The following is a 27845-nucleotide window of genomic DNA, read 5'->3' on the forward strand; positions in this document are numbered from 1 at the left end:
GAATGGGACTGGTGGCTTTATAAGAAAGGAAGAGAAACCTGAGGCCGAGCGTGGTGGCTCATGCCTGTAATCCCAGCAATTTGGGAGGCTGAGGTGGGTGGATCATTTGAAGTCAGGAGTGCGAGACCAGCATGGACAACATGGTGAAACCCGTCTCTACTAAAAATACAAAAATTAATCGGGCTGTAGTTGCACGCACCTGTAATCCCAGCTATTCGGGGGGCTAAGGCAGGAGAATTGTTTAAACCCGGGAGGCGGAGGTTGCAGTGAGCCAAGATCATGCTCTGCACTCCAGTCTACAGTCTGGGCAACAGAGTGAGGCCTTGTCTCAAAAAAAAATAAAAAAAAGAAAGAAAGAAAGGAAGGAAGAGAGACCTGAGCTAGCATGCTTGGTCCCCTTGCCATGGGATGCTCTGTGTGGCCTTGGGACTCTGCAGACGCCCCGCTAACAAGAGGCCCTCTCCAGAGGCAGCCCCTGGACCGTGGACTCCTCAGTCTCCATAACTGCACAAAATACATTTCTTTTCTTTATAAATTACCTAGTTTCAGGCATTCTCTTATAAGCAATAGAAAATGGACTAAGATACTAAATAGTCAAATTCCTAAGAAGAGAAAATAGAATGGTGGTTACTGGGGCTAGAGGCAGTGGGGAATGAGGAGTTGCCTAGTAGATGCAGTTTTAGTTTTGCAAGATGAAAGGGTTCTGGAGATTGGTTGCACAGCAATGTAAATATACTTAACACTGTTGAACTGCACGCTGAAAAATGATTACTTTTTTTTTTTTTTTTTTTCCTGAGACAGAGTCTCGCTCTGTCACCCCGGCTTGAATGCAGTGATACAATCAATCTCAGTTCACTGCAACCTCTGCCTCCTGGGCTTATGCAATTCTCCTGCCTCAGCCTCCTGAGTAGCTGGGACTACAGGCACGTGCCATCACACTTGGCTAATTTTTTTGTATTTCTAGTAGAGATAGGGTTTTATCATGTTAGCCAGGCTGGCCTTGAACTCCTGACCTCAAATGATACACCCGCCTCAGCCTCCCAGAGTACTGGGAGCCACCATGCCTGGCAAGATGATATATTTTATGTTATGTGTGTTTTACCACAGTTAAAAATAATTAAAAAGCAAAGTCCCAAACTTTCCGCAATGTTCCACGTTTTTTAGAGTAAAGGCCAAAATCTTAACTAAGGTAATCAGGGTTCTGCCTCTCCTTATCTTTTCCTCCATTTCCCAACCCCCAGTCATGCCAGAGAACTCCAAGATCCCACACAGGGTTCCGTGGCCCCAGACAGAGCTTCCTGGCTCCTGACGAGGCTCACTCGGTCTCTTTGTTGAGTTCTCTGATTCTCAGTGAGGATTTCCTAAGCTACCTCAATAATTTAACCCTGCGGGGATTCCTGTATTCCTTCCCTGCTTTATTTTTCCCACTGAGCATTTATCTGACATATTATATATTGTACTTACTTATCTTTCTTATTATCTCTTCCTGCCACAAGAATGTGAGCTATATGAAGGTAGAGATTTTAGCCTGGTATTTTAGTATTCACTACTGTATACTATTCCCCAGAATAGAGTGGGTGCTTTATAAGTATATGGTGAATGAATGAATAGATAAATGATAAGCAACTCATCCTCAGTTGTTAAAATTGAGCTCAAAAGTGATGCTCAAGGCTGGGCGTGGTGTTCATACCTGTAATTCCAGTACTTTGAGAGGCTGAGGCAGGGGAATCACTTGAAGCCAGGAGTTCAAGACCAGACCGGCCATCATGGCAAAACCCCGTCTCTACTAAAAATACAATAATTAGCCAAGTGTGGGGGTGCACACCTGTAATCCCAGCTACTCGGGTGGCTGAGACATGAGAATTGCTTGAACCCGGGAGGTGGAGGTTGCAGTGAGCCATGATTGCACCACTGCACTCCAGCCTGGGTGACAGAGCAAGGCTCTGTCTAGAAAAAATAAAGTGATGCTCAGCCAGGGCAGCAGCTTATGCCTGTAATCCCAGTACTCTGGCAGGCCAAGGTGGAAGGATCTCCTGAGCCCAGGAGTTCAAGGCCAGCCTGGGCGACATGGAAAGATGCTGTCTCTAAAAAAAAAAAAATTAAAATTTAGCTGGGTATGGTGGCATGTGCCTGTGGTCCCAGCTACTCGGGAGGCTGAGGCTAAAGGATCGCTGGAGCCCAGGAGTTCCAAGCTGCAGCGTGCCATGATCTCACCACAGCACTCCATCCTGGGTAACAGAGTGAGGCCTTATCTCAGAAAGGAAAAAAAAAAGTGATGCTCTTCCTTATGTAGGGTCCCTGCTGTGCCCTCTCTGTACCCTGCACAGGCCTTCAGCCTGGCTCCTAGAATATTCAGTAGCCCCTACTTGTTCACTAAACAGATTTGCTAATAGATCTGTTTCCTCAGTGCCTGGCACAGAGTTGAGTATAACGTTACACCAGTGTGTGAATGAAGGGATGAATATATGGACCTGGGCTAGGTTGAGGCAGGCAGCTCTGTGGACTAGCCCCTTAGGGATAGAAGAAGACTCCGTACCTTCTCTCCAATCTCTGTCTGGTCCCCACCAGGCAGCATCTCCAGGTCAGCTAGCAAGGCACAGGCCTCCAGAGCCTGCTGGTAGCGCTTGGGGTTCAGGGCTTGGCCGAAAAGCACGTTTTCCTGAAGAGTGCAGTTCTGGATCCATGCCTGCTGGGGCACGTAGGCCACAGAGCCCTGGCCACAGGAGAAATTTACCTCGGGGCTTGCCCAAGGCCTGGCTGAGCCCCACACCCTGCCCAGGAGCCCCTGCCTCTCTCACCTTCATGTGCACTTTGCCTTCTAGCTTCTCCATCTCTCCCAGCAGGGCAGACACCAGGGAGGACTTCCCACAGCCCACAGGCCCCACCACGGCCACCAGTGCCCCTTTCGGGACCTGGATGTCTAGGCTGGGGGCAAGGACCCCAGGAGTCCAGTTAGAGGCAGGGATCAGGATTTTGGTCTCCAACCCTCCACCTGGAGAACCAAGCCCTCCTCCCTTCCAGACACCACCCTCGCAAGCTGAAGCTCTTCCTGCATTCTTGGTCAAAGGCTTTGCAGGGTGCTGCTATTGATCTGAACTTCCGGCCCACTGTGGGCAGCTGGGAAGGTAGTGGGAGAAGCTGGTACCTGTGCAGGGTGGGGGGCAGGTCCTGGGCCCAGGTGAAGGTGCCACTGTGTATGGTGATGGCATAGCCTGAGAGGACCAAGGTGGGCAGGGTCAGGCAGGGAGCCCAAGGGATGGGGTAGCCGGCAGGGAGGCTGGGGGGCAGGGGAAAGGAGGACAGGGGATGAGCCTGGGCCATGGGGAAGGGATCCTTGGGAGAAGGGAGGAAGAAAGGGATGTGGGGAGCCCTGTGGGGAAGGGCAGAGGAGAGCAGAGAACCCAGAAAAGGGAGAAGGAGGTCACAGAGTCAAAGCAGATGTGAAGAGAGGAAGAAGAAAAGGGGTCAGGAGAGAACAATGGAAAAGCTTGAAACAGAGGTTTTTCTGGGGTTAGGACTGAGGCAGGCAGCCCAGGCAGGGGCTCTCTAGACCTGGGGAGATGGTCTTTCTTTCCACACACTGGGGGTCCAGTTCATCTTGAGTCAGGAATTGCTGGATCCGTTTCAGAGACACACTGGCCTGCAGGAGGATGTGAGTCAGCCCTAGAGATTGTACTTTCGCAACCCCCAACCCCTACCCGCACCCTGTCCCCAGCGTCCTGGGCTAGGCAGGACCCCCTGAGGGCCCAGACGCTAGCACTGGCGTCCCTCCCACGACTGAGTCTTCCACGGCTCCCACTGCCCAAAGAGAAAGTCCAGGCTGGTAACAGGAGGCTATCTACAGAACTCAGGTTTCTAGAGACCTGACCTGACCACCTGTGACTCCAATTGACCCCTGACCTTAATGACCTCGTTCAACCTTGAATAGCTCTTCATAATGCTAGCGACCTTCCCTGAATCCAGTAACTCCCCCTGATTATCCCTTGCCCTAAATGACCCTTCCCTGACCCCAACAACCTGTTCCAACTCCAGAAGAGCCCCCAGCCCTCCCCAGGGTTACCTGAGTCAGGTTGCTGATTAACTGGGGCAGCATGTTGAGGGGAAGTCTTAAGATATCAAACAAGGACACAGACACGAAGGCCTTCTCAGCGTCCAGCACATTGTTTGGGTCCACATACACGTACACCCAGAGGGTGATTAGGGTCACCTGAGCAGCACGGGGGTGGTGTCAGGGTGGAGTCCACTGAGCCCCGGCCATGCCTGGGCACCTAGAACCCTGGAGGCAGGGGCCCAGCCCAGTGCCAAGCCTCACCAGGAAGGGGGTACACATCCAGGTGAAGGTGGATATGGCGTGGAGGTAGGCCGCCGTGCGCAGCAGCTGGAGCTCACCCTGCCTGATGCCCTCCACCTGCTTCAGGAAGCTGGGTTCCCAGGCGTACAGCTTCAGCACCTTGATGCCATTCAGGATCTCACTCATCAGCTTGATGCGCGAGTCCTTCAATTTCATTTGCTTTACCTGTGCGGGCAGAAAGAGTGGCAGTGGCACACCTGCTCCCTCTCCTGACCTCCTGCCCACAGGGTCCTACCTTCCGTCCAATCTTATCCATTGCAGCCATTCCACGCTGCCCACTATGCCTTCTCACACCTCCTTGCTGGGCCTGTGCTGTGCCTTGGCCTGGAATGCATGGCCACTGCCTCCCCGTGTCCTCTGCCTGACGAGATCCAGCTCCACCCTAGTGCCACTGCACTGGCCTCCCCAGGCAGCATCCTCTGTCCCCTGCCCTGGGTTTCTTCTCCTACTACTTCTTTTTCTTCTTCTTCTTATTGCTATTACTGTTTATTTTAGAGATGGCGTCTCACTGTGTTGCCCAGGCTGGACTGCAGCGGTACTATCATAGCTCACTGCAGCCTCAAACTTCTGGGCTCCTTTGATCCTCCTCTCTCAGCTTCCTGAGTAGCTGGAACTACAGGCATGAACCACCATGCCCAGCTAATTTTTAAATTTTTTTGTAGAGACAAGGTCTCACTATGTTGCCCATGCTGGTTTCAAACTTCTGGCCTCATGTGATCCTCCCACCTTGGCCTCCCCAAGTGCTGGGATTACAGGTGTGAGCCACCACACCTGGTCCCCTTCCCTAGGTTTCTAAAGCACATTGCACTTTCCTTTTGTTCCATAACCATTCCTTTACATATGTTTCTCTAATCAGACTGTGAACTTCCTGAGGGGATGGGCTGTTTATTTCTCTTTGTTCTCCGAGACCTTAGCCCAAGGTGTGGCACACCAGATTAATGTATTCATTCAACCCCCATTTATGGAGTGCCTACTATGTGCCAGGCCATGGGCTACATGTGGAATTTGTCACAGTGAATTCAGACAAGGCCCCTGCCATCATACAGCTGATGGTCTGACGGGGGAGGCATACAATAAGCAATGGTCTGAGTAAATGCTTAATTATTAATCATTATGTGTGTTCTGATGGGAAATCACAGGATCCTGTAAGAAAGTAATGAGGTGGTGGCAGGGAAACTACCTTAGACTGAGACTGGGCAGTCAGGGTGGGCCTCTGGAGGAAGTTACTTTTTTTTTTTTGAGATGGAGGTTCGCTCTCGTTGCCCAGGCTGGAGTGCAATGGCACGATCTAGGCTTACTGCAACCTCCGCCTCCCGGGTTCAAGGGATTCTCCTGCCTCAGACTCCAGAGTAGCTGGGATTACAGGCATGTGCCACCACACCCGGCTAATTTTGTATTTTTAGTAGAAACAGGATTTCTCCATGTTGGTCTGGCTGGTCTCAATCTCCCAACCTCAGGTGATCCACCTGTCTCGGCCCCCCAAAGCTCTGGGATTACAGGCATGAGTCACTGTGCCCAGCCGAGGAAGTGACTTTAATGACGAAAGGTAAGGGAAGGAAAGGAGTTAGGCAGGCAAGGAGGGGGATGACAAGCATTCCAGGCAGAGGGAACAGTATACGTGGTGGCCCCTAGAGGTACCCTGAGCTTGGTGCTGTGGAGAAAAGAAAGAAGGCCAGACTGGCTGGAACGTGGCCATTCCCCAGGGGGTGAGGACTTGCAAGGTAAGTAGAAGCCTGCTGGGTATTCTTAGGGAGTCTGTCATTTTTCCTATGGGCAGTGGGAAGCTACTAGACTTCAATAGGTCAGGTAGGATGGCTCATACCTGTAATCCCAGCACTTTGGGAGGTTAAGATTAACGGATCACCTGAGGTCAGGAGTTTCAGACCAGCCTGGCCAACACGGTGAAACCCCATCTCTACTAAAAAAAAAAAAAAAAATGAGCCGGGTGGCATGTGCCTGTAGTCCCAGCTACTAGGGAGGCTGAGGCGGGAGGATCACTTGAACCCGGGAGGCAGAGGTTGCAGTGAGCCGAGATCATGCCACTGCATTCCAGCCTGGGTGACCAAGAGAGACTCTGTCTCAAAAAAAAGACAAAATATACTTTAATAAATGTTTGCAAATAGTGGACTGAGTGACTGGCTATTCATGATTAGCACAGTGCAGTGGGAAAACTCATCATTAGACCAGGATACTCAGGTTCAAGTCCCAGCCCTGCCTGATTCTGGACTGCCATTATTTCTCTAAGCGTTGGTTCTTCTGCTACAAAATGAGAATGTCAGTAAAACCCTCTGAGGGTTGTGAGGGAAGAGCAAGCTATGGTTTCTGCAAGTGGCTAGTAGCCATCCATACTCAGGAAGCAAGGTAGCTGGGAGGCCCCAAGGTTAGTGGACACCTTCCCCCAGGGAAGGTGCCCCAGGCCAGCCAGGTGCCCCAGGCAGGAGGATGCACACCGGACAGCACCTACCTGGAAGGCACGCATCTTCACAGCCACAGCTCCGTTGAGTGGAATCAGTAAGACCATGAGAGCAACTCCAGCCAGGACAGAGGGACCTAGGTTCTGAGGAGACACCGGTGGATAGATGAGACACATAGGGACAGATTACCAAAGTCTACAGAGAGAACCCAACAGACAAACAGGCCTGTTGACTTGAAATGTGTAGATGGGCAGGAAGCAAAAGATGGCGGTTGGCCAAACAGAAATTCAGAATGACCACAACATTTGTAGAAGCAGCCAGCCATTAGAGAACGACGACAGGGATAGACAGTAGACATAGAAGGGTGTCCAGACACACAGAAGGCAAATATAGACGATGACAGCCAGAGTCACACCCACCTCCCTCCAAGTCTTTCTTTCCTCCCTGGCTTCTGCGGGAAGGATAGTAACAGATGTTGGGAAGATTCCGTTGCAGACATCAGCATCCTCGAAGTCCTATTCTTCCATCCCCACCAATGCCTAGGGAAGCTCTTGTGTCAATTCTTTTTTTTTGGGACAGAGTCTTGCTCTGTCACCCAGGCTAGAGTGCAGTGGCATGATCTCAGCTCACTGCAACCTCTGCCTCCCGGGTTCAAGCGATTCTCCTGCCTCAGCCTCCTGAGTAGCTGTGACTACAGGCACCCACCACCACATCTGGCTAATTTTTGTATTTTTAGTAGAGACGGGGTTTCACCATCCTGGCCAGGCTGCTCTTAAACTCCTGACCTTGTGATCCACCTGTCTTGGCCTCCCAAAATGCTGGGATTACAGGCATGAGCCACCGTGCCTGGCCAGCTCTTGTGTCAATTCTATATCCCCTCTGCTAACCCAGAGTAACCCTCTTTCTTTCTTTTTTTGTTTTTTGTTTGTTTGTTTGTTTGTTTTCTTTCTTTTTAGATGCAAGGTCTTGCTATGTTGCCCAGGCTGGAGTGCGGTGGCTATTCGCAGGCACAATCGTGGCGCACTGCAGCCAGAACTCTTGGGCTCAAGTGATCCTCCTGCCTCAGCCGTCTGAGTAGCTGGGCCTACGAGCATGTGCCATGCGCCCAGTTCCAGAATAATCTTCTCTTGCCACTTCGGCAGCAAGGTCAGAGGAAGTGGGCAGAGGTCAGGGTTGGAGAGTTACCTGCCAGAGGAAGTAGATCGCCAGGATGATCTGCAGGGGTGCTGACCACAGCAGGTTGAGGAAGGGGGCAAGGTCCATGAAGCGCTGGGCATCCACTGACATGAGGTTGACAATTTCCCCCACGGTGGACGCACGTTTGACTGAATTGGTGATAACCAGAGCCTGCAGGTAGACAGTAGATGGGTGGACTTGGCTGCGAGCCTCTTGCAAGCTGCCCAGGGCCAGCCTCTCCCCTGGGTCTTGCTCCAGCTGACCTTCCTATAGATGACACCTATGATCCCAGTACGAAACTTCAGCCCAGTCACGAAGATGCACTGGTAATACTGTTGTAATATCAGCGACTGCATCATGGAACACAGGAACATCAGCCCAGCCACCAGGAAGCCCCACCAGGAGGGGGCCGTGGGGTTGGAGATAAACCTGATCAGGACGCTGTGGGGAGGAGAGAGGGGTGAGGTGAGCAGTGCTCCCCCCATGGCTGCTCCCTCCTCTGCTGCCCTTTGCTCTTACCCACAGTCTCCACTGCACCCCCGGCCTCTGAAACCTCCACCCCCTCCAACCCCTTGGGCTAGGGAGGGCCAACCCAGTACTGCCTCAAGACCATGACGTCCTAGCTCCACTCTGCCTTCGCCTCCTTCTCTATCCACCACGGACTCTGCTGCACACCCTATCTATCACGCTCTCACCACCAGCCTCACCTGCCTGCCTTCTTACCTCCTGACATATGGCGGGAAGAAATGCCACGTTTCCATTGATTGGACTTCCCTGCTCCTTCTCCTAGGCTGCTGGGGGCTCTAGATTCTGCCATATGACCACAAATACTCTCACCGCACAAATCCACCTTTCCAACCTCAGTGGCCCCCAGCACTGCCTAGGGACCTTCTCTGGGTCCCTAATCTGCCCCCGATCTTGGGGCCTTCTTCACCTCTCTTCTCTTCCCTTCAGGCCTGTCCCAGCCTCCCACCCCTCTCAGCAACTACCTGCCTTCTTGCTTAGCCACCCATTGAGGACTCCCTGCCACTCACAAACTCCTTGCCACCCATGAACTGCCCTGCAGTGGCTTGTCCTCCTTTTTCTGGTGCTCAGGCTGTCGGAGGATGTCCCTGCCCTCGAGCCCTGGCCTTCCTCTGCCTCCTTAGGAATTTGCTGTGCTGTTGCCCCCTCTGCCACTGAGCTTCATCCTGGCCACCTCTGCTGGAAGCTCTACACCTTCACCTATTGACATGACCAAGTCTCTTCATCGTTGGGACACTCTCCTGTCGACCCCATGGAGCCCTCCAGCCATAATCATAGCCAGGCCTCCCCTTCTGTGATAGCTTGAGTTGTGTCTTCCAAAAAGATATGTTCAGCTCCCAACCCTTGGTATCTGTGAAGGTGGCCTCATTTGGTGAGGAGGTCATATTGGAGTAGAGTGGGCCCCAGTGGCCCCAGACCAGTGCCCAGTGACTGGTGTCTCTCTTTCTCTCTCTCTCTTTCTTTTTTTTTTTTTTTTGAAACAGGGTCTCTCTCTGTCACCTAGACTCGAGTGCAGTGGCGCCATCACAGCTCATGGCAGCCTCAGCCTCTCAGGCTCAAGCAGTCTTCCCACCTCAGCCTCTTGAGTAGCTAGGACTGACTCTAGGCGTTTGCCACCAGGCCTGGCTAATATTTTAACTTTTTGTTTTTTGTAAAGACAGGGTCTTGCTGTGTTGCTCAGGCTGGTCTCAAACTCTTAGACTCAAGAGTCTGGCTTCCAGCTAGCTGGCCCAACGTGACCAGACTCCATCCACCACCTTGCCCCACGCCCAGCTTCCTCCTCTCACTGAGCCCATCATCTCAGCAGAAGATCCATCATCCTCCAGTTACCCCGGCCAGCACCCAGGTTGCCTGGCACTCCTCTGTCTCTCTGGCACACACGCCCATCTCCCGAATAGCTCCTGAATGCTTGTCTCATTCCTGGCCTGGACTCCATCTGACCGGGTTGGCCCGCTTCCATCCAGCCACCCTGCCCTACATCCCCCACACTCCTGGCAGGAGATCCTTGAAGCCAGATGCCCCTCCCTGGCTCAGATCTTTCAAGGATATCCTTAGCTCTCCCTCTCTCTGTTTTCCTGCCCCTCCCTCTCGTTGCCATTTCCTCTGCCACTCAGAAACACCTGAGTCATGCTGTTTCAGGGCTTTGTGACTAAGCTGAGGCTGAACTTTCTCCTATTTCTTCACCTACTTGTCTCTCCAAATTTTTTTGATCTCCTGAGCCAGTGGGCGCTCCCTGCTCCATCCCAGGCTGGCTTCTTTGCCCCTCTGGGGGTTTTCCAGACACCTGAGAACACTTCCGCCCCCCACTGAAATCTAATTGATTTAGACACTGGTTTCTCCCATAAGACCTCAGGACCCTGTCTTACTGACCTCAGATCCCTAGCATCAAGCACCATTCTGGTACCCTGGAGGTTCAATAAGTGTTTGCCGAACAAATTAATGCATGCACGGAGGGGCAAGGAGGTGGGGACTCAGCTCCCTGCAGCTCTCCTTCCCACCTTCTCATTTGAGAGCTCATTCTAGTCCAAGCCACTCCCGAGACAGATGTTAAAGCCTAATGGTGAGGACAGAGCACCGCAGTCGGAGCTCAGAGTCCTAGATTCAGACCCGATTCCTTCTTTGCTGTGTGCCCTTGGCCAAGTCAGTTCACCTCTCTGAGTTCCTGCTTTCTCATCTGTGACATGGGAACGGGGCAATTCCTCATAGGATTGTTGGGAAGGTTTAAAGACCCAATGCTTGTTAACGTACGCACCAGCGTGCCTGGCACATAGGATATGCACAGCAATTCTAAGTTGAATGTGAGTGAGGAAACAAGTCAGGCAATGCCTCTTGCCAAGGGTCATATGGAAAGTGGAGCTAGCCTCCCTGGTTCCTGGTCTGGGGTTCTTTTCACTGTACGTTGTTCCTTCCTCTGGGCCAGCCAGCCAGCCCTGCTGCCCAGGGTAGGGCTGTAGTGAGCCGGAGGGTGGACAGACCTGAGCAGCTGCGGATTAATGAAGGACAGCAGGTCCTGGATCAGCTTGAAGCAGGCGCTGATGAGGAAACTGGAGCCGAAGGTGGCCAGCAGGGCCCGCAGGAAAGAGGGCTTCCGGGGCCTGGGCTGGGCACCCAGCAGCACCTCGTCCTCGCTGGAGGCGTTTTTCCCAGGTGCTGCTGCAGCCTTGTGTCTGGTCCGGGGAGGAAGAAGCAGTGGGTTAGGAATGGGGACAGGGGCTCCAGGAAGCCAAGGGCTAGGCTGGGTTGGCTAGGAGTGAGGAGGAGGAGGGAGCTGTTTTCTTGGCTCTCAGAGCTGGGAGGGGGATAGACAGCATAAGAATTGCACAAGTGACTCTGTCCTCAGCTGCCAGAGAGCATCTGAAGGGGTGGCCAGACTGCTACCACAAGGGCTCTAAAACCCAGCTATCCTCCTGCGTCTGGCCCTCTCCCTGCCTCCCCAGTGCTGGCTCCAGGGAGAATGCCAAGAGGGAAGGGGAGATAAGATCGAGGATGGCTGGTGGCACAGCCACCGGGCAGCTGAACAGGAAGTGGGTGGAGTGGCATGGAGGGACTGAGAGGGGGTGCAGCAGGCAGACTGGGGGCCCATAGGTCTTCCTGGAGGCTCCAAGCTATGAAAACCAGGATACTGCTAACCACGCCCAGGCCCAGTTTCCTCCAACAGCTGGTGACAACCAGAAGCTCCAGGCTGAGCAAACATTGAACTCCTAGGCCTGGATTATGGATGGGAGGAGGGAGGGTTCAATCCTGGGGTCAGAATTGGGTGGGGAAGGATGATGCTGAGCCCCAGCTCTCCTGACGAGGCAGTTGGCCAGAGACAGGTTTGTGGTCCTTGATAGGAGGCTGCCAGTAGGAAGACCCCTCAGGGGAAGATCATTTCATTCAGCCCCTGCCTCCAGACAGGAGGAGGCAGAATTCGGCAGGGGTATGCTGGCTCCTGACCCTGGAATCAGCCCTTTCAGTCAGTCAAGGTAGTGCAGTGATACGAGGAGGACCTCTGGGGCCAACAAGCTCCATGTGGATTCCACCTCTGTCACCATCAACCTGGGGACCCTGGGAGGTCCCCTGTTACATTTCTGTGCTTCAGTGTCTCCATCTGTTTCTGTTGTTGTTGAGATAAGGTCTCACTCTATTGCCCAGACTGGAGTACAGTGGCACAATCTCAGCTCACTGCAGCCTTGACCTCTCGGGCTCAGATGATCCTCCCACCTCAGCCTCTCAAGTCGCTGGGATTACAGGTGCATGCCACCATGCCCGGCTCATTTTGTTTACTTTTTGTAGAGACCAGGTCTCACTATATTGCCCAGGCTTATCTTGAACTCCTGGACTCAAGCAATCCTCCTGCCTTGGCATCCCAAAGTGTTGGGATTACAGGTGTGGGCCATCACGCCCAGCCCCATTGTCCCCATATGTAACACAGGGACACTAGAACCTACCCTTTAGGGCTGTTGAAAAATTAAGTGAGTTCATTTATATGCTTAGGATGGGACCTGGGATGGAGTAGGTGCTCCAAACTGCCAGCCATTCTCCTGCCCCCACCAGAGCTGGGAGAACTAGCCCCTTCCAGGCCTAAGCTTCCCATAGAATGGTCCTGAGGCTGTCAAGAAATCACCTGGTCCTGCTCTGCTCCCCACCCCAGGAATGCCACCCTCCCAGGTCTACCAGCGTCATCTGCAGGAGACCTGGGGTAAGCGAAGGGGCTGGGTGGTGGGGCTGCGGGCAGGGGGAGGGCCTCACCTTGCCGTCTGCTTTTCCTGCTTCCTCCATGCCTCCAGCAGCTGCTGCACCACCATCTGGGATCTGTCCTCCTCCTTCAGGGACCAGAGGTCCTTCTCCTCCAGGGGATGCCGGTAGCCATAGATGGCCATCCTGCGGAGAGGTGAAGCCCGTAGGCAGCCCCGCAGAGGGTCAGGGTTTAGCAGCCTGGAGCCAAGGGCCAGTGTCTCCAGGGCCCCAGGGTCTCCAGAAGGGAGGGTCTCCCTCGGGCACTGTGACCATGAAAGGTGTCTCCTTCATTTCCTCAGCGAACAGGCTGGAGGTCACTGGCTGTCCCTCCTAAGTTCCTACCACTACCCCCTTCTCCTCCTCCTCCCCAGGTGCCCCATCTCTTCTCCACCGCAGGCCCTGGTGATGGAATCCACTCTGGCTGGGGCCCTGGGTGAGGACAAGGCCTGGGAGATTCGGCCCCAGCCTCGGGTGCTTCCTCAGTGCTGTGGGGTTAATGAGCAGTCACCCAGGTCACAGACACAATTATCCTGCTCAAGCCGCTCTGAGGGGCAGCCAAGGAGATGGCAGGCTGCAAGTTTATCACAAACAGAAGAGCTCAGAACTAATGATAGTCTTCTTCTAGCCTCCTGGGCCTGTCCCCGCAGCCTGCCAGATGCAGAGCTGGCCTGTAGCCTGGGGGTGGCGCTGGGCCAGGCCAGGCCTCTGCATTCGGCCGCCCTCCCAGACCACTTCCCCACCCTCATCTGACCCGTGCCCACTGCAGTGGGGGGTGGGGTAGGTGGCCAGCCAGGTCCCTAAACTGCTGGCTTGCTCACCTTCCTCCATCTCACCTGCCATCCTTCCCCTCCCTCTGGCCCGGGCTGGTGCAAGAGCCAACTCACTTTGTGAACCACCAGAAAAACAGGCGGGAGAGAAAGCCAGCGCTGGTCTCGGGGTAGGGGTTCTAGAAGGCGAGAGAATAGGATGGGGGAATCAGGAGTGCCCACCACCCTCTCAAAGCAGAGTAGGGAAATGGAGGGGACCCTTGTTCCTTCCTGCTCCAAGCCCCAGTTTACAGATTGTGGAGATGACCTCTCTCCCACTTTGAAAGGAGCTAGAGGGGTTCGGGGCTGCTGGTCAGAGCTGGGCTGAAGACTGAGATGTGGAGCCCCCGCACCCTCCATGGCAGACTCACAGGGTCGACATTCTTTGTGGAGAAAAATGGAGGTTTCTCCCTGAAGCAGGCCAAGATGAGGGCACACAGTACCAGGGCAAAGTGGATGTAGAAAGTGGTGAAGCGGAAGGGGTCTGAGATCTCGCCCTGGGTGGGAGAGTGGAGCGGCGTCAGAAGCATTGGAAAAGCCTGGGCCTGCAGCTCCTGCCCTGCAGAGTCCCTTGGGGCATCAGGCTCCTCTGGGGCAGAAGGCAGTACCTGGGGGCCTCCAGGTCCCCACTCAGAGGACTCTGAGAGATGGGGAAGGATCACAAGGGGGCTCTGGTTCAGCGAGGACCAGGTGTGTCACCTGTGCCAGGTGTGGTGCCAGCACCTTACCTACATGACCTTGTCTAACTGGGACACCAGCCTACAGGCAGGACAGCCCATGATGCCCTTTCTGCAATTAAGGAAATGAGGCTCCAAAGGTTTCAGCGACCTGCCCGAGTCCACACGGGGAGCAATTGGGTTGTTCAGGGCCTATGTTCTTAGCTACTCTCCTTGCCTGCTTCCCGCTGAGATGGAGAAATGGGAGGCACTAGGTTGGCCTGCAGTGTTCCATCCCACCAGCCCAACATCACAGCCACTGAAGATCAAGAGGAAGGCCAGGAACTGAAGGAGGCGGGAAGAAAGGAAGGGAACGTGCTAATGGGACCTCTAGGCAAACCAGAACTCTTCACACGTGTCTGCACACATGTGTTCATTACAGGGACACTGACTGACACCCACGTCAGACATTGCACTTGCTGGGTGGGTGCTGTACCCTCACATGACGGTCCAACAGTGGTGGCATCTTTGCTCATTCCTGTGTTACACTGGTGCCCCTCCTCAGCCTGCTTCCAGGTAGAAATGCGGCAAGTGGAGAACAACACAATTGTGTTTGTACTTGAAGCCTCCGGGAGGGACCTGGGATCCAGCAGTGACTTTGAACGCTGAGGGCACCCTCCTATCAGGGCTAAACCTGGCAGGTTCCCCTCTCCCCGACCTTACCTCTGCCTTGGCTGAAAGGATCTTGGAGCGGAAGGGGATGATGTCGCAGACCACACACAGGAACCAGAAGATAATGAGGACCCCCGAAGACTGTACGCCCTGCAGCCGCTCATACTGTATCAGCAGGGTGGCCAGCAGCTGTGCAGGGAGGGCAGGGAGGCCCGGGCAGAACACACACATCTGGACCTGCCTCCATTTCTCCCCATCCCACATGACCAGAAGTTTCTGGGACCACCCCCTTCTTCTTCCCACTCCCAACGTGTCCAGCCCTCTCTTCAGAGCCCACAGTTTCCTTATCACAGTCCACAACCCACTGGAGACCTCCCCCATCCACTTTCCCAGGGCCCCACACTGACCATGGTGATCCCCACCACCAGGGGGGTGATGAAGAAAACAGGGGCAGGGGCCCGGCCATGGACCAGGCCATGAAAGGAGTAAAAAAGGTCCGCCCAGGAGACGCACCACAGCAGGACGCCCAGGACCTGTGAAGAGAGCACAGATTGGAATCCTCATCCCCAGAGGCAAGGACAGTCCTCACTGGGAAGGGGTCTTTGTACTTGAAGCCGCCAGAATCTACTAGACCTGCCTGGGACTGGCACTGAGGTCCGGGAATGGAGCTGGCCAGAAGCTTGTTTGGGGTGGGGAGAGCGTTGCTGAACTTGCTTAAACTTTCCCAAGTGAGGAATATGTCAGCTGGCTGTATATATTCTCAGTTGTCACATTCCCATGGCCCCAAGCAGGTCAGGTGAGACTGGGTAACCTAGTCCAGCCGAGGAGGTGGGAGAGGGCCTCGTTAAAAGCAGAACCCTGGCTGGGCACGGTGGCTCACATCTGCAATCCCAGCACTTTGGGAGGCAGATCACCTGAGGTCAGGAGTTGGAGACCAGCCTGGCCAACACGGCAAAACCCCATCTCTACTAAAAATATAAAAATTAGCTGGGCATGTGGTGGCACATGCCTGTAATCCCAGCTACTCAGGAGACTAAGGCAGGAGAATCGCTTGAACCCAGGAGGCAGAGGTTGCAGTGAGCCAAGATCATGCCACTGCACTGCAGCCTGGGTGACGGAGTGAGACTGTCTCTAAATTAATTAATTAATTAATTAAATTTAATTAAAAAATAAAAACAGAATCCCCAGGGCCCAGCCCCATCGGTAGGAGATCCCTGGGCCACTGACCGTCTTGAGCCTGGACAGGTGGGAGAGGATGATGTAGCCACGACCATGGTACCGCAGGTAGAGCAGGTAGCAGGGCAGGGCGACCCACAGGTAGATGCAGGGCACCCAGGCCAGCAGGGAGTTCTGGAAGCAGGGCGTGAGGTCCGGGTTGTCTGTGTGCACAGACAGGTTGGAGTCCTGGGGACAGAGAGAACAGTTTAGTGCTGTGGCAGCCCCACAGAGAATTGGGCTCTCTTGAGGAAGATGGCTTAGCTAGAGAGACGTTCCATCAGAGACACGGGTGGAGTGGAAGACAGGTGAGGAGGTAAGAGACCAAATACACAAATGAGAAGTTGTCGTCCTTGAGAGTTCTCCAAGGATGCCATGACTGCTCCCATTTCCTTATATTCTCTCTCTCTCTCTCTCTCTCTCTCTCTAATTGAGGCATAATTTAAGAGCAACAAAAACTTGTGCCCATTTAAAGTGTACAATCAGTGAGTTTTGACAGTTGTATACACCTGCAAAACTGCTCCCATGTTACCTCATGGTCCTTTGCAGTTCATCCCTCCCAGGATGATTTGCAGTTCATCCCTCCCAGGCTGATTTTCTTTCTATTATTCTGGATTCCCACTCTTTTTTTTTTTTTTTTTGAGACTGAGTTTCACTCTGTTGCCCAGAGGCTGGAGTGCAATGGTATCATCTTGGCTCACTGCAACTTCCACCTCCTGGGTTCAAGCGATTCTCCTGCCTCAGCCTCCCTAGTAGCTGGGACTACAGGCGCGCACCACCACGCCCAGCTACTTTTTGTATTTTTAGTAGAGACGAGGTTTCACCATGTTGGCCGGCATGGTCTCGATCTCTTGATCTCGTGATCTGCCGGCCTCGGCCTCCCAAAGTGCTGGGATTATAGGGGTGAGCCACCGTGCCCAGCCCTCACTCTTTTTTTAAAACGAATTTTTAATTTTATCAAAGTGATATATGCACATAGTTTAAAAGATCACTTTCTCCTAAGGCTTTTTCTGGGTCAGGGATAGGGAGCTTCCCTGAGCCTTAGCTGCCTCTCTTCTGAAATGGAGGTGACCATCCGCTGACCCACCTGGACCTCACCGGGTGGATTTGAGATTCATAGGAACCAAGGGATATGGAGAGTCTTTGCAAATTACACAGACTAGAGTGATCAACTTTTCCAGTATGGATGGGACGTCTCTGGTTTTAGCACTGAAAGTCCAGCGTCTTGGGAAACTGCCTGGTCTTGGGCAAACCAGGATGGTGGGTTACCTTGCTGGCTCTGACAAGACTGCCTGTTACTTTTTACTATAACTACACCTATGAACTTTTTTGGAAAGGGATGGGGGAATACATTCATTAATAAACACATGTTTTATTGAGATTGTTTCCTCCAAGGCCACCAAGGTACTAATCTGTTTCTTATGTTCTTTGCAAAGCATTAGATGTTTTTTTAGAGATGCACAGAAAATATCAACAACAAGAAAAACCACCCACAATCTCATCCACCTAGAGACATCTGTTACCCGAGGATATAGCTATCTATTTTCTAATTGCCAATTTAAATAATTATCATTTTTATTTTTATCAAAGTTATGCATGCACATAAATCATTGAATTTTCTTTTTTCTGTTTCTTTGTTGATTTGGTTTAGTTTTGTCTTTCAAGCTGGAGGTGTTAAATTAGATTAAATTTGGCTTAAAGCTGCCTCCATACATAGTGAACTGACACCCAGCTTAATATGTAAACAAACCTGACATGAGAATTTCTTGTAACAAGTAGCTGAGTCTCAGCCAATCACTGCAACTGAGCTTTCAGCCAATCGCAGACTACAGACTGCTTAGACCTGTCCAGATAAGGCAAATTTCAAGTTGTGAATAGGCTATTTCTATATGTTACTTTTTTTCTGTCTGTAAGTACTATTTGACCACATAGTCAGGTGGAGTTCTTCGAGCCTTTACTGGTTTAGGTGTTTTTTTTTGTTTTTTGTTTTTTGTTTTTTTTGGAGATGGAGTTTCACTCTTGTTGCCCAAGATGGAATGCAATGGTGTAATCTTGGCCCACTGCAACCTCCGCCTCCCGGGTTCAAGCCATTCTCCTGCCTTAGCCTCCTGAGTAGCTGGGATTACAGGTGTGTGCCACCATGCCCAGCTAATATTTTCTATTTTTAGTAGAAATGGGGTTTCACCATGTTAGCCAGGCTGGTCTTGGACTCCTGACCTCAGGTGATCTGCCTGCCTCAGCCTCCCAAAGTGCTGGGATTACAAGTGTGAGCCACAATGCCCAGCCGAGTCTTTACTAGTTTAGGATGCTGCTCAATTCATGATTTGCTTATTTTTTCAAATAAACTCTGCTAAATTTGTCTAAAGCTTTTCTTTTTTCTTTTTCTTTTTTTTGAGACGGAGTCTCGCTCTTGGCCCCCAGGCTGGAGTGCAATGGTGAGATCTTGGCTCACTGCAACCACCACCTCCTGGCTTCAAGCAATTCTCCTGCCTCAGCCTCCTGAGTAGCTGGGACTACAGGTGCCCGCCACCATGCCTGGCTAATTTTTGTATTCTTAGTAGAGACGGGGTTTCACCATGTTGGCCAGGCTGGTCTTGAACTCCTGACCTCAGGTGATTCACCCACCTTGGCCTCCCAAAGTGCTGGAATTACAGGCGTGAGCCACCACACCTGGCCTAAAGCTTTCCTTTTAACAGATTGGTGTCAGAAGTGGGATCTGAAGTAGAAATCCAGTGACCGTCAGGAGCATTGAGTGACCAAGTAAGGGTACCTGACAGGGCTCATTGTGCCAGTTTTTCTCTTGTAGCAATTGGAGGTCATGGGTGAGTTCTATCTCAGATTCCAAGCTTCAGGAATTTGTGTTTTGAGTTCTCCAAGTTTATTTGAACAATTCTTAGACAGGACTGGGTCCAGGAGCAAATCAGATCTGATAATTAACTGAGATGGATCTAGTTAAAAGCCTCAGGCAGGTGCCTTTTGAAAGTGAGCTCCTCCAAATCTAAGGAGTCTGGGACTCCAGGAGTCTGAGACGCCACTTTCTGGGACAGTGGCTAACTTTATGAGCAATAATTATGAGGAACATGTGTATTTTTGGAAAAATGGGTTAACTTTGCTGAGGACAACTTAAGAGTTACAGTGGCCACAGAGGGAAAATTTTGACCTAGATAAAACTGTTCACTTGCAAGGTGCATTAGAAAAGAAAGGTTCAAAAATGCCACAAAAGCAATGGGATGCATTCTTTAATTGGTACACAGAGGCATCTAAAAGATTAAATGAATAAAAAATTGCCTCTTTATAAGGTTCCTTACAGAAATCAAATGAAAAAAAATCTTAAAAGTCCCTTTACAAATCTTATTCAAAAGCTTTAGCCATCTGGGCAAGAAATCTTGTTCCATTGGCCAGAAGAACAATTTGGATCCAGATATTCTTTAATACATTCAGGAGTTTTATATTATTGTACCCGGAACATGGCTAAGATATTTAAATGAAAGCTATAAGATCCGTTGCTGTTTACATTTATATATGTCTGTATGTATGATATAGGTATCATAGTTTCTATCTCCTTTTAATGCTTCAAAATTAAATTATAAAAGAGCTCTATTTTGTTGACTTTAAGAAAAATAAGTGCTTATACAAATGAAGTATTCTTTCAGAAAATTAAGAACTACCTCAAATACTTTTGCAGCTCACCTGACTTGGGTAATCTTTGGCAAATAAGAATATTGTTGGTTTGATTAAAACAGACATGTTTTCATAGTTTTTGGGATTAAATGTCGTACAGATGCATGATTTCCTATCTAGGTTTACTGGTAAAACAAGCTTATGTTGTCTTTTTATTATAAAATTTGTCAGCAAGAAAAACAAAATGATGACTAGTTGTTTATTATCTCATCTTTACAGGCAATCCAAGCATAAGTGTTGAAAATAAGTGAATACAATGAATGTAAGTAAGATAAAATTCCCAGGTAAAAGATGTCCTTCCTATACCAGAAGGTTTTATTATTACTTTTTTGAAACAGGGTCTCTGTCACCTACTCTGGAGTGCAAGTGGCAAGATCTCGGCTCATTGCAACCTCTGCCTCCTGGGCTCAAGCAATCCTCCTGCCTCAGCCCCGCCAAGTATCTGGGACTACAGGCGCAAGCTATCACACCCAGCAGATTTTTGTATTTTTTGTAGACAGGGGTTTCACCATGTTGCCCAGGCTGGTCTTGAAATCCTGAGGTCAAGTGTTCCACCTGCCTCAGCCTCCCAAAGTGCTAGGATTACAGGCGTGAGCCACCATACTCAGTCACCAGACAGTTTTAACACTCTTAGCATCAAGAATAGAAAGTTGAGGAGGAGGGAAATCTGTACAAACAACAATTTAGTTTTCAGGCCTCGCAAAACAAAAAACCTAAAGGGATATAAATGATTTTTTGCCTCCTTTACAGTTTATTATTACAGGGCGACTAAAGACATTTTGGATCATTGATAAACATATTCTACACTGACAAATTGTACTATGAGAAAGCTCATGCTTCTAGAAATTATGGTTCATAGATTTACCAATCTACAGATTGCTGGTGTGACACACAATTCACAAAGGCTTACTTTCTAATTTCCATGGAAATTAAGGTCACTAAGGGTTAAGAATTCTTTTTTTTTTTTTTTGAGACGGAGTCTCGCACTGTCACCCAGGCTGGAGTGCAGTGGCGCAATCTCAACTCACTGCAATCTCCACCTCCTGGGTTCAGGCGATTCTCCTGCCTCAGCCTCCCCAGTAGCTGGGATTACAGGTGCCTGCCACCACACCCAGCTGATTTTTGTATTTTTAGTAGAGACAAGGTTTCACCATGTCAGCCAGGCTGGTCTCAAACTTCTGCCCTCAAGTGATCTGCCTACTTCGGACTCCCAAAGTGCTGGGATTACAGGCGTGAGCCACTGCGCCTGGCCAGGTTTAAGAATTCTAATATATGTATGTGTATTACATAATATATGTACCTACTACATCTAATATATGTACCTACAATTACTAGAAACAATAAGGGGGAAACTCGATATGAAAATATACAAAGAAGCTAAGAAAAAGAAATATATAGAAAAGAAATATACAAAGGAAGCTAAGGAAAAGCTATAAGATGTGAGGATGTTTTGTTCTGATAAGGGAAAAAGAGAATAAATTTTATCCTAAAGTGAAATGACTGATTTTTAGAAAATGAGAAGAGGAAAAGTATAGAACAAAAAGTGAATGGATATGAAAGTTGTGGGAGGTTTGTGGCAGATGACTCTTGTGAAAGAAATTTTATGTGTGACCAAGCTGGCTAAGATTAGGAGGTAATTATTTATAAGTTTTTTAAGAATAAAAGTTAGCAACCGGGTGCGGTGGCTCACGCCTGTAATCCCAGCACTTTGAGAGGCGGAGGCGGGTGGATCACTTGAGGACAGGAGTTCGAGACCAGCCTGGTCAACATGGTGAAACCCCATCTCTATTAAAAATACAAAAAATAAGCTGGGCGTGGTGTGTGTGCCTGTAATCCCAGCTACTTGAGAGGCTGAGACAGGAGAATCGCTTGAACCCTGGAGGTGGAGGTTGCAGTGAGTGGAGATTGCACCATTGCTCTCCAGACTGGGCGATAAGAGCTAGTATTAATATCAAAATTACAGTGATGCAAAACTAGAATTTGGTTCTCTCCATTAAAACAACACGGTGTTCTTAGATTATTGGTCTCATCATAATAGGAAATTGTAAAAGGGTTTTCTTTCTCTTTAGGTAATTGGCCTAGAAAACAAAGATTCTGTGTTCTACCCAGATAATTTCCTGTGCTTCATGCTGTCTTTGTTAGGTTTTTGATCACTGAAGAAAACTGAGAACTCGCTATTAAAAGAGCTAAGCTTTTTCTACAACTATGTAACTTTTTGTGGATGCCTCCAAAGTCTTTTAATGAATGGTTATTGTTCACAGTGACCTGTAATCCTATGAAAAAAATTTGTTTTATGTGCTGTGTGTCCTTCCTCCCTCCCTCCCTCCCTTCCTCCCTCCCTTCCTTCCTTCCTTCCTTCCTTCCCTCCCTCCCTTCCTTCCTCCTTTCTTTCTCCTTTCCTTCCCTCCCCTCCACTCCCCTCCCTCCCTTCCTTCCTCCTTTCTTTCTCCTTTCCTTCCCTCCCCTCCACTCCCCTCCCTTCCCCTCATCTTTCTCCTCTCCTCTCCTTTCTTTTTTTGACAAAGTCTCACTCTGTCACCCAGGCATAAACCTGACTCCATACATAGTGGACTGTAGCCTAATTCAATATGTAAATAAACTGCAACGTAACTTGAGAGTATATTCTTACAATAAGCAACCAAGCTGCAGTCAAATATAGCAGAATTTTCAGCCAATCACAAGCTGCCAGTTGATCAGAACAAGTCCACATAAGGCAAACCCTCACTGCACCATGCCCAAATAAGGCAAATTATGATCTGTAACCAATCACGCTGTTTCTATACATCAATTCCTTTTTCTGTCTACTAATACCGCCTGCCCATATTGCTGGGTGGTAAAACTCTATGAACCTCTACTGGTTCAGGATGCTGGCTGAATCATGAATTGCTCTTTGCTCAAATAAACTCTGCTAAATTTAATTTGTCTAAAGTTTTTAAATTTTAACAAATTTTCCTCAAATGTGTGGTGACTTTTTTTTTTTTTTTTTGAGATGGAGTCTCACTCTGTTGCCCAGGCTGGGGTGCGGTGGTGTGATCTCAGCTCACTGCAACCTCTGCCTCCAAGGTTCAAGCAATTCTCCTGCCTCAGCCTCCTGAGTAGCTGGGATTACAGGCATGTGTCAGGATGCCCAGCTAATTTTTGTATTTTTAGTAGAGATGGGGTTTGCCATGTTGGCCAGGCTGGTCTCGAACTCCCGACCTCAAGTGATCCACCTGCCTCGGCCTCCCAAAGTGCTGGGATTACAGGCGTGAGTCACTACACCTGGCCTGTGGTGACTTGCAGCTTGGCTGTCTCAATACTTTGGAGTAAGACACTAAAGAGTTGGCTGCTCTGTTTGTTGGGGGCAGGTGGATTTGGGACTGGATCTGTGACTCCTCAGGACGATCTGTGAACAATGATGAGTGAGAGTACCAAGAACCAAGGACCAAGAAAGCGCTACTGAAGACAGAGTACCGAGGACCAAGCTTATTGGCTGCGGGGCTTCACTGCAGAGTGATCAAGTAGGAACCTGGTCCTTTAGGGAAGACTCCCCCAACAACTGGAAGAATCTGGAGGTCTTTTCTCCGGGGCCAATTTAGGAATGAGGGCTGAGGGTTCTATCCTTCAGTATGCAGACTTTTACTTAATTCCACAGAATAAACTGCTGGTCTTCTGTGAGGTGGCTGGAATTTGACTGGCTTTAAGAGGGGATGGGTAAGTAACTCGGGTGTTTCATCTCTCCTTATGCATTCTCCTAGCAGCCCCTGCTTTCAGCCCTGCTCTTCCCCTTGCCTCCTTCAGCCCTCCAATCCCCGAGCTTTTACAGACTCCAAATGGCCTTTGGTTTCAGTTGTTCTCTGCTGTGTCAGTGATCACTCCTTGACCTGTTTCTCACTTTCCAAAAAGGTGTTAATATCTTGCCTCCTGTTGTCTCCTCTTCTCTTTGTCCTTGTAGGTTTACATTTTTAATTCCTTACTGTCATTTTGAGGGAAAATCAGGAAGGACTGGAGATAAAATCTTGTGTTCAATCCACCCTATAGAACCAGAACTCCCTCCAACTACAATTTTTTTTTTTTCTTTTAGGCAGAGTCTTGCTCTGTCTCCCAGGTTGGAGTGCAGTGGTGTGATCTCGCCTCACTGCAACCTCCGCCTCTGGGGTTCAGGTGATTCTCCTGCCTGAACCTCCCAAGTAGCTGGGATTACAGGCTCCCACCACGGCGCCTGGCCAATTTTTGTATTCTTAGTAGAGACGGGGTTTTGCCATGTTGGCCAGGCTAGTTCTCAAACTCTTGACCTCAGGTGATCCACCCACCTTGGCCTCCCACAGTGCTAGGATTACAGGCGTGAGACACCGTGCCCAGCCTTCAAGGGCGAATTAAATAGACCCGTTTCAGACTTTATGCAGGACCTCCCTGCAACAGTGTGGGCTTCCCCCATCTCTTGGAAACTACTCTTTCCCGGTTTCCTGGTTTGTTGGCAAGCATTCCTTGCTGTCTCCTTATCTTCCTTCTAGTTCACCCTGCGGACATGGGCCCTAGTCCCCAAGTTCTGACCTTGGTCCTCGGTGCTCTCTCTCATCATTGTTCACAGACTGTCCCGAGGAGTCACAAATCCAGATCAACAGCTCAAATCACCTCCTGAGCCTCGGCCCCGACTTCCTGCTGCCTCTCAGATGGCATCACCGTCTGCCTGCAGCCACCTCATATTCAATACCTCTCAAACTAAGATCCTTCACTCCCTGCCAGGACCAGCCCTTCCTTTGGCCTTGCCTGCCTCTGCCAAGGGCATCACCATTCTCCCAGCTACCCTGACACCTATGGGGACCTAGGTCCTCTTGATTCTTGATGGAAGCATAGTAGCTGGACAAAGAGGTGTTTGAGACTTGGCAGGGAAAGTTTAAGCACCTTGGCCAAGGTCACATAGCTTAAAAGAACTTACACTGGGCTGGGCGCGGTGGCTCACACCTGTAATCCCAGCACTTTGGGAGGCAGAGGTGGGCAGATCATGAGGTCAGGAGTTCGAGACCAGCCTGGCCAACGTGGTGAAACCCTGTCTCTACTAAAAACACAAGAATTAGCTGGGCGTGGTGGCAGGCACCTGTAATCCTAGCTACTCAGGAGGCTGAGGCAGGAGAATCGTTTGAACCCAGGAGGTGGAGGTTGCAGTGAGCCGAGATTGTGCCACTGCACTCCAGCTTGGTGACAGAGGGAGATTCCGTCTCAAAAAAAAAAAAAAAAAAAAGAAGTCACACTTAAGCTGTGTGATCTTGGCCAAGGTACTTAACCTCTCGCCTCTCTGGGCCTTGGTTTCTTTAAGGGTAACATCGGGATGATAATATCTCTTATCTGGTTCCTCCCATCTGGCCCCTTGGCCAGGTCCTCTCCTCTTCATGAGCAGTTGCCATGGACTTCTGGTCTCTTCCCTTCAGATTCCCTGGGGGCCCAGATCCTATGTGGTCTTCCCCTTCCTTTCTGGCCATGCCATCACAGTCTCTTTGCTGATTCCCCTGCCTGGTGCGAGAGGGTCCCGGAGCTCAGTCCTTTCCTCTTCTCTGCCTCCTTCTTATCTGCACTCACCCTCTTGGCAATCCCACACAGTCTCATATGATATACCATCTATATGCCAATGACTTTCAAGTCTATCTCTCCAGTTCATTGCTCCCCAAATCTCCAGCTCCATATCTAACTGCTGACTTGACATCTTCACTCCATACACCCTACAATAGCCTGCAAGGACCTGCACAATGTCCCTTCCCCCAACCCATGACCCTCTTCCTGCCTTTCCTGCTTCACTCCAGCCACGGGCCTCCTTGCTGTTTCTGAACGCACTTGCTGCCCCTGTCTCAGGGCCTTTGTGCTTGCTTTTCTCTCCCCCTGGAACACTCCTCCCCCAGACATCCTTAAGTCTTTCTTTCTCAACGAAGCCTACCCTGACCATCCTGTTTAATACTGCCACCTGTGTCCCACCCCTGTATTCCCAATTCTCCCACCCTTCTCCGCTTTTTCTTTTCTCTATAGCACCTATCACTTTTGAGATGATATATAATTTACTAATTTATTATATTTTCTCTCATCTTTTCCTTTATTTGCTGACATGTAAGCTCTTTGAAGGGAAGAACCTTTATTTTATTTATCTGTGTATCCTAGACCAGGTACATTGCCCAGTGCTTTGAGAGGCCAAAGCAGGAGCATCACTTGAGGCCAGGAGTTTGAGACCAGCCTGGGCAACATAGCAAGACCCCGTCTCTACAACAATTTAAAAAATTAGCCTGGTCTAGTGACAGGCACCTGTAATCCCAGTTACGAGGAGGCTGAGGCGGGAGGATTTCTTGAGCCCAGGAGTTTGAGGCTGCAGTGAGCCATGATTATGCCACTGTACTCCAGCCTGAGCAACAGAGCAAGACCTGGACTCTTAAAAAAAAATATATATATATATATATATACACACACACACACACACACACACACACACACACATGTTTATTGAATAAATGAATGAAAGAAAGAATAATAGTATTATTACATCCCTCTAAATTTTCAGTAGCTGCTTACTGCCTAGAAGGCAAAGTTCAAACATTTTACTACGGCATTCAAAGTCCACAGCTGGCCTTGAAATATCTGGCTATGCGAACTGTTGAATCATCTGTATGCTTGAGTTCTGAGTTCTCCCATCAATTTTTTTTTTTTTTTGATGGAGTCTTGCTCTGTTGCCCAGGCTGGAGTGCAGTGGCACGATCTCAGCTCACTGCAACCTCTGCCTCCCATGTTCAAGTGATTCTTGTGCCTCAGCCTCCTGAGTAGCTGGGATTACAGGCATGTACCACCACGCCTGGTTAATTTTTGTTTTTGTTTTTGTTTTGAGGCCGAGTCTCGCTCTGTCACCCAGGCTGGAGTGCAGTGGTGCAACCTTGGCTCACTGTGACCTCGCCTCCAGGGTTCAAGTGATTCTCCCACCTCAGCCTCCTGGGTAGCTGGAATTACAGGCACGCGCCACTACGCCAGGCTAATTTTTTGTTTTTGTTTTTGTTTAGTTTTGTTTTTGAGATGGAGTCTCACTCCGTCACCCCGGCTGGAGTGTAGTGGCATGATCTCGGCTCTCTGCAACCTCCACCTCTGGGGTTCAAGCAATTCTCCTGCCTCAGCCTTCCAGGTAGCTGGGACCACAGGTGCACGCTACCACACCCAGCTAAATTTTGTATTATTAGTAGAGACAGGGTTTCACCATGTTGGCCAAGCTGGTCTGGAACTCCTGACCTCAAGTGATCCACCAGCCTCAGCCTCCCAAAGTGCTAGGATTACAGGGGTGAGCCACCATGCCTGGCCAAGTTCTAGCATCTTAAGAAAACAACTCATGGAAGGGTAGTGATCTGCACACCCTGCTTCCTTTCCCAACCTGCCTTCCCTTTTTTTTTTTTTTTGGAAAGAGTCTCGCTCTGTTGCCTAGGCTGGCGCTCTGTTGCCTAGGCTGGAGTTCAGTGGTGCCATCTCAGCTCACTGCAACCTTCGCCTCCCGGGTTCAAGTGATTCGCCTGCCTCAGCCTGCTGAGTAGCTGGGATTACAGGCGTGCATCACCACGTCTGGCTAATTTTTGTATTTTTAGTAAGACGGGGTTTAACCATGTTGGTCAGGCTAGTCTCGAACTCCTGACCTTGTGATCTGCCTACCTCAGACTCCCAAACTGCTGGGATTACAGGCATGAGCCACTGTGCCTGGCCCACCTTCCCTTCTTAATCCCATCTGGGGCAGACCTCTGCCCTCCAGTGCCCCTGCCCACCTGTGAGATGGCTCTTCCCAAAATACTGCTTTGTGCCCCTTGCCTCATGCCCACAAACCTGCAATGACTCCTGCTGCTCATGAAGTCACATCCTAGCACCCAGCCTGGCCCTCAAGACCCCCTCATGGCATCTCCTCCCACCTCCTTTCCCATTGCTCCCTTCCCCCACAGCCAACTCACTTCATCCTAAATCTGCTCTGAGATTCTTGCTCCTACCCCTTTGCTCAACCTAGTCCCTCTTTTTACCACTTGTCAAAATCCTAACCTAACCACTCCAGGGAGGGGTGGCGGGCCTGGCTGAAAACCCACCCTCTTCATCTTGAGCACCCTTCCTTCTAGAGAGATCCCCTTCCCTGGAGCATCACTCTTGCCGATGC

At 50.3% G+C, this 27845-nt stretch overlaps 1 protein-coding gene and 1 long non-coding RNA gene across 5 annotated transcripts in view; one reads left to right on the plus strand and one right to left on the minus strand.

The window, feature by feature from the left end:
* The window catches only part of ABCC3 (ATP binding cassette subfamily C member 3), a 57518-nt gene that overhangs the window by 19837 nt on the left and 9836 nt on the right, over positions 1-27845 (minus strand). For 2 of the 4 annotated variants that reach the window (XR_013406517.1, XM_015119269.3), the window contains exons 2-17: positions 16046-16222; positions 15226-15351; positions 14870-15007; positions 13862-13987; positions 13569-13630; positions 12697-12828; positions 10941-11132; positions 8205-8382; positions 7951-8112; positions 6816-6908; positions 4313-4516; positions 4061-4207; positions 3553-3640; positions 3146-3212; positions 2799-2925; positions 2537-2713 (exon numbers count right to left, since the gene is read on the minus strand). Coding sequence is in view for 3 of the 4 variants with exons in the window: in XM_015119269.3 (XP_014974755.3) it covers positions 2537-2713; positions 2799-2925; positions 3146-3212; positions 3553-3640; positions 4061-4207; positions 4313-4516; positions 6816-6908; positions 7951-8112; positions 8205-8382; positions 10941-11132; positions 12697-12828; positions 13569-13630; positions 13862-13987; positions 14870-15007; positions 15226-15351; positions 16046-16222 (2196 nt within the window). In the remaining variant the exon portion in view is untranslated. Of the gene's footprint in view, positions 1-2536; positions 2714-2798; positions 2926-3145; positions 3213-3552; positions 3641-4060; positions 4208-4312; positions 4517-6815; positions 6909-7950; positions 8113-8204; positions 8417-10899; positions 11133-12696; positions 12829-13568; positions 13631-13861; positions 13988-14869; positions 15008-15225; positions 15352-16045; positions 16223-27845 lie in introns of all 4 variants that reach the window. The other 2 variants (XM_077971161.1, XM_077971160.1) reach the window with 2 other exon arrangements.
* LOC144335597 (uncharacterized) lies at positions 22684-24626 on the plus strand. Its single transcript, XR_013406531.1, has 2 exons — positions 22684-22874; positions 24176-24626. It is a non-coding gene; the product is annotated as an uncharacterized LOC144335597 (long non-coding RNA).

The sequence above is a fragment of the Macaca mulatta genome, chromosome 16 (genome assembly GCF_049350105.2).
Source record: "Macaca mulatta isolate MMU2019108-1 chromosome 16, T2T-MMU8v2.0, whole genome shotgun sequence".
NCBI classification, from domain to species: domain Eukaryota; kingdom Metazoa; phylum Chordata; class Mammalia; order Primates; family Cercopithecidae; genus Macaca; species Macaca mulatta.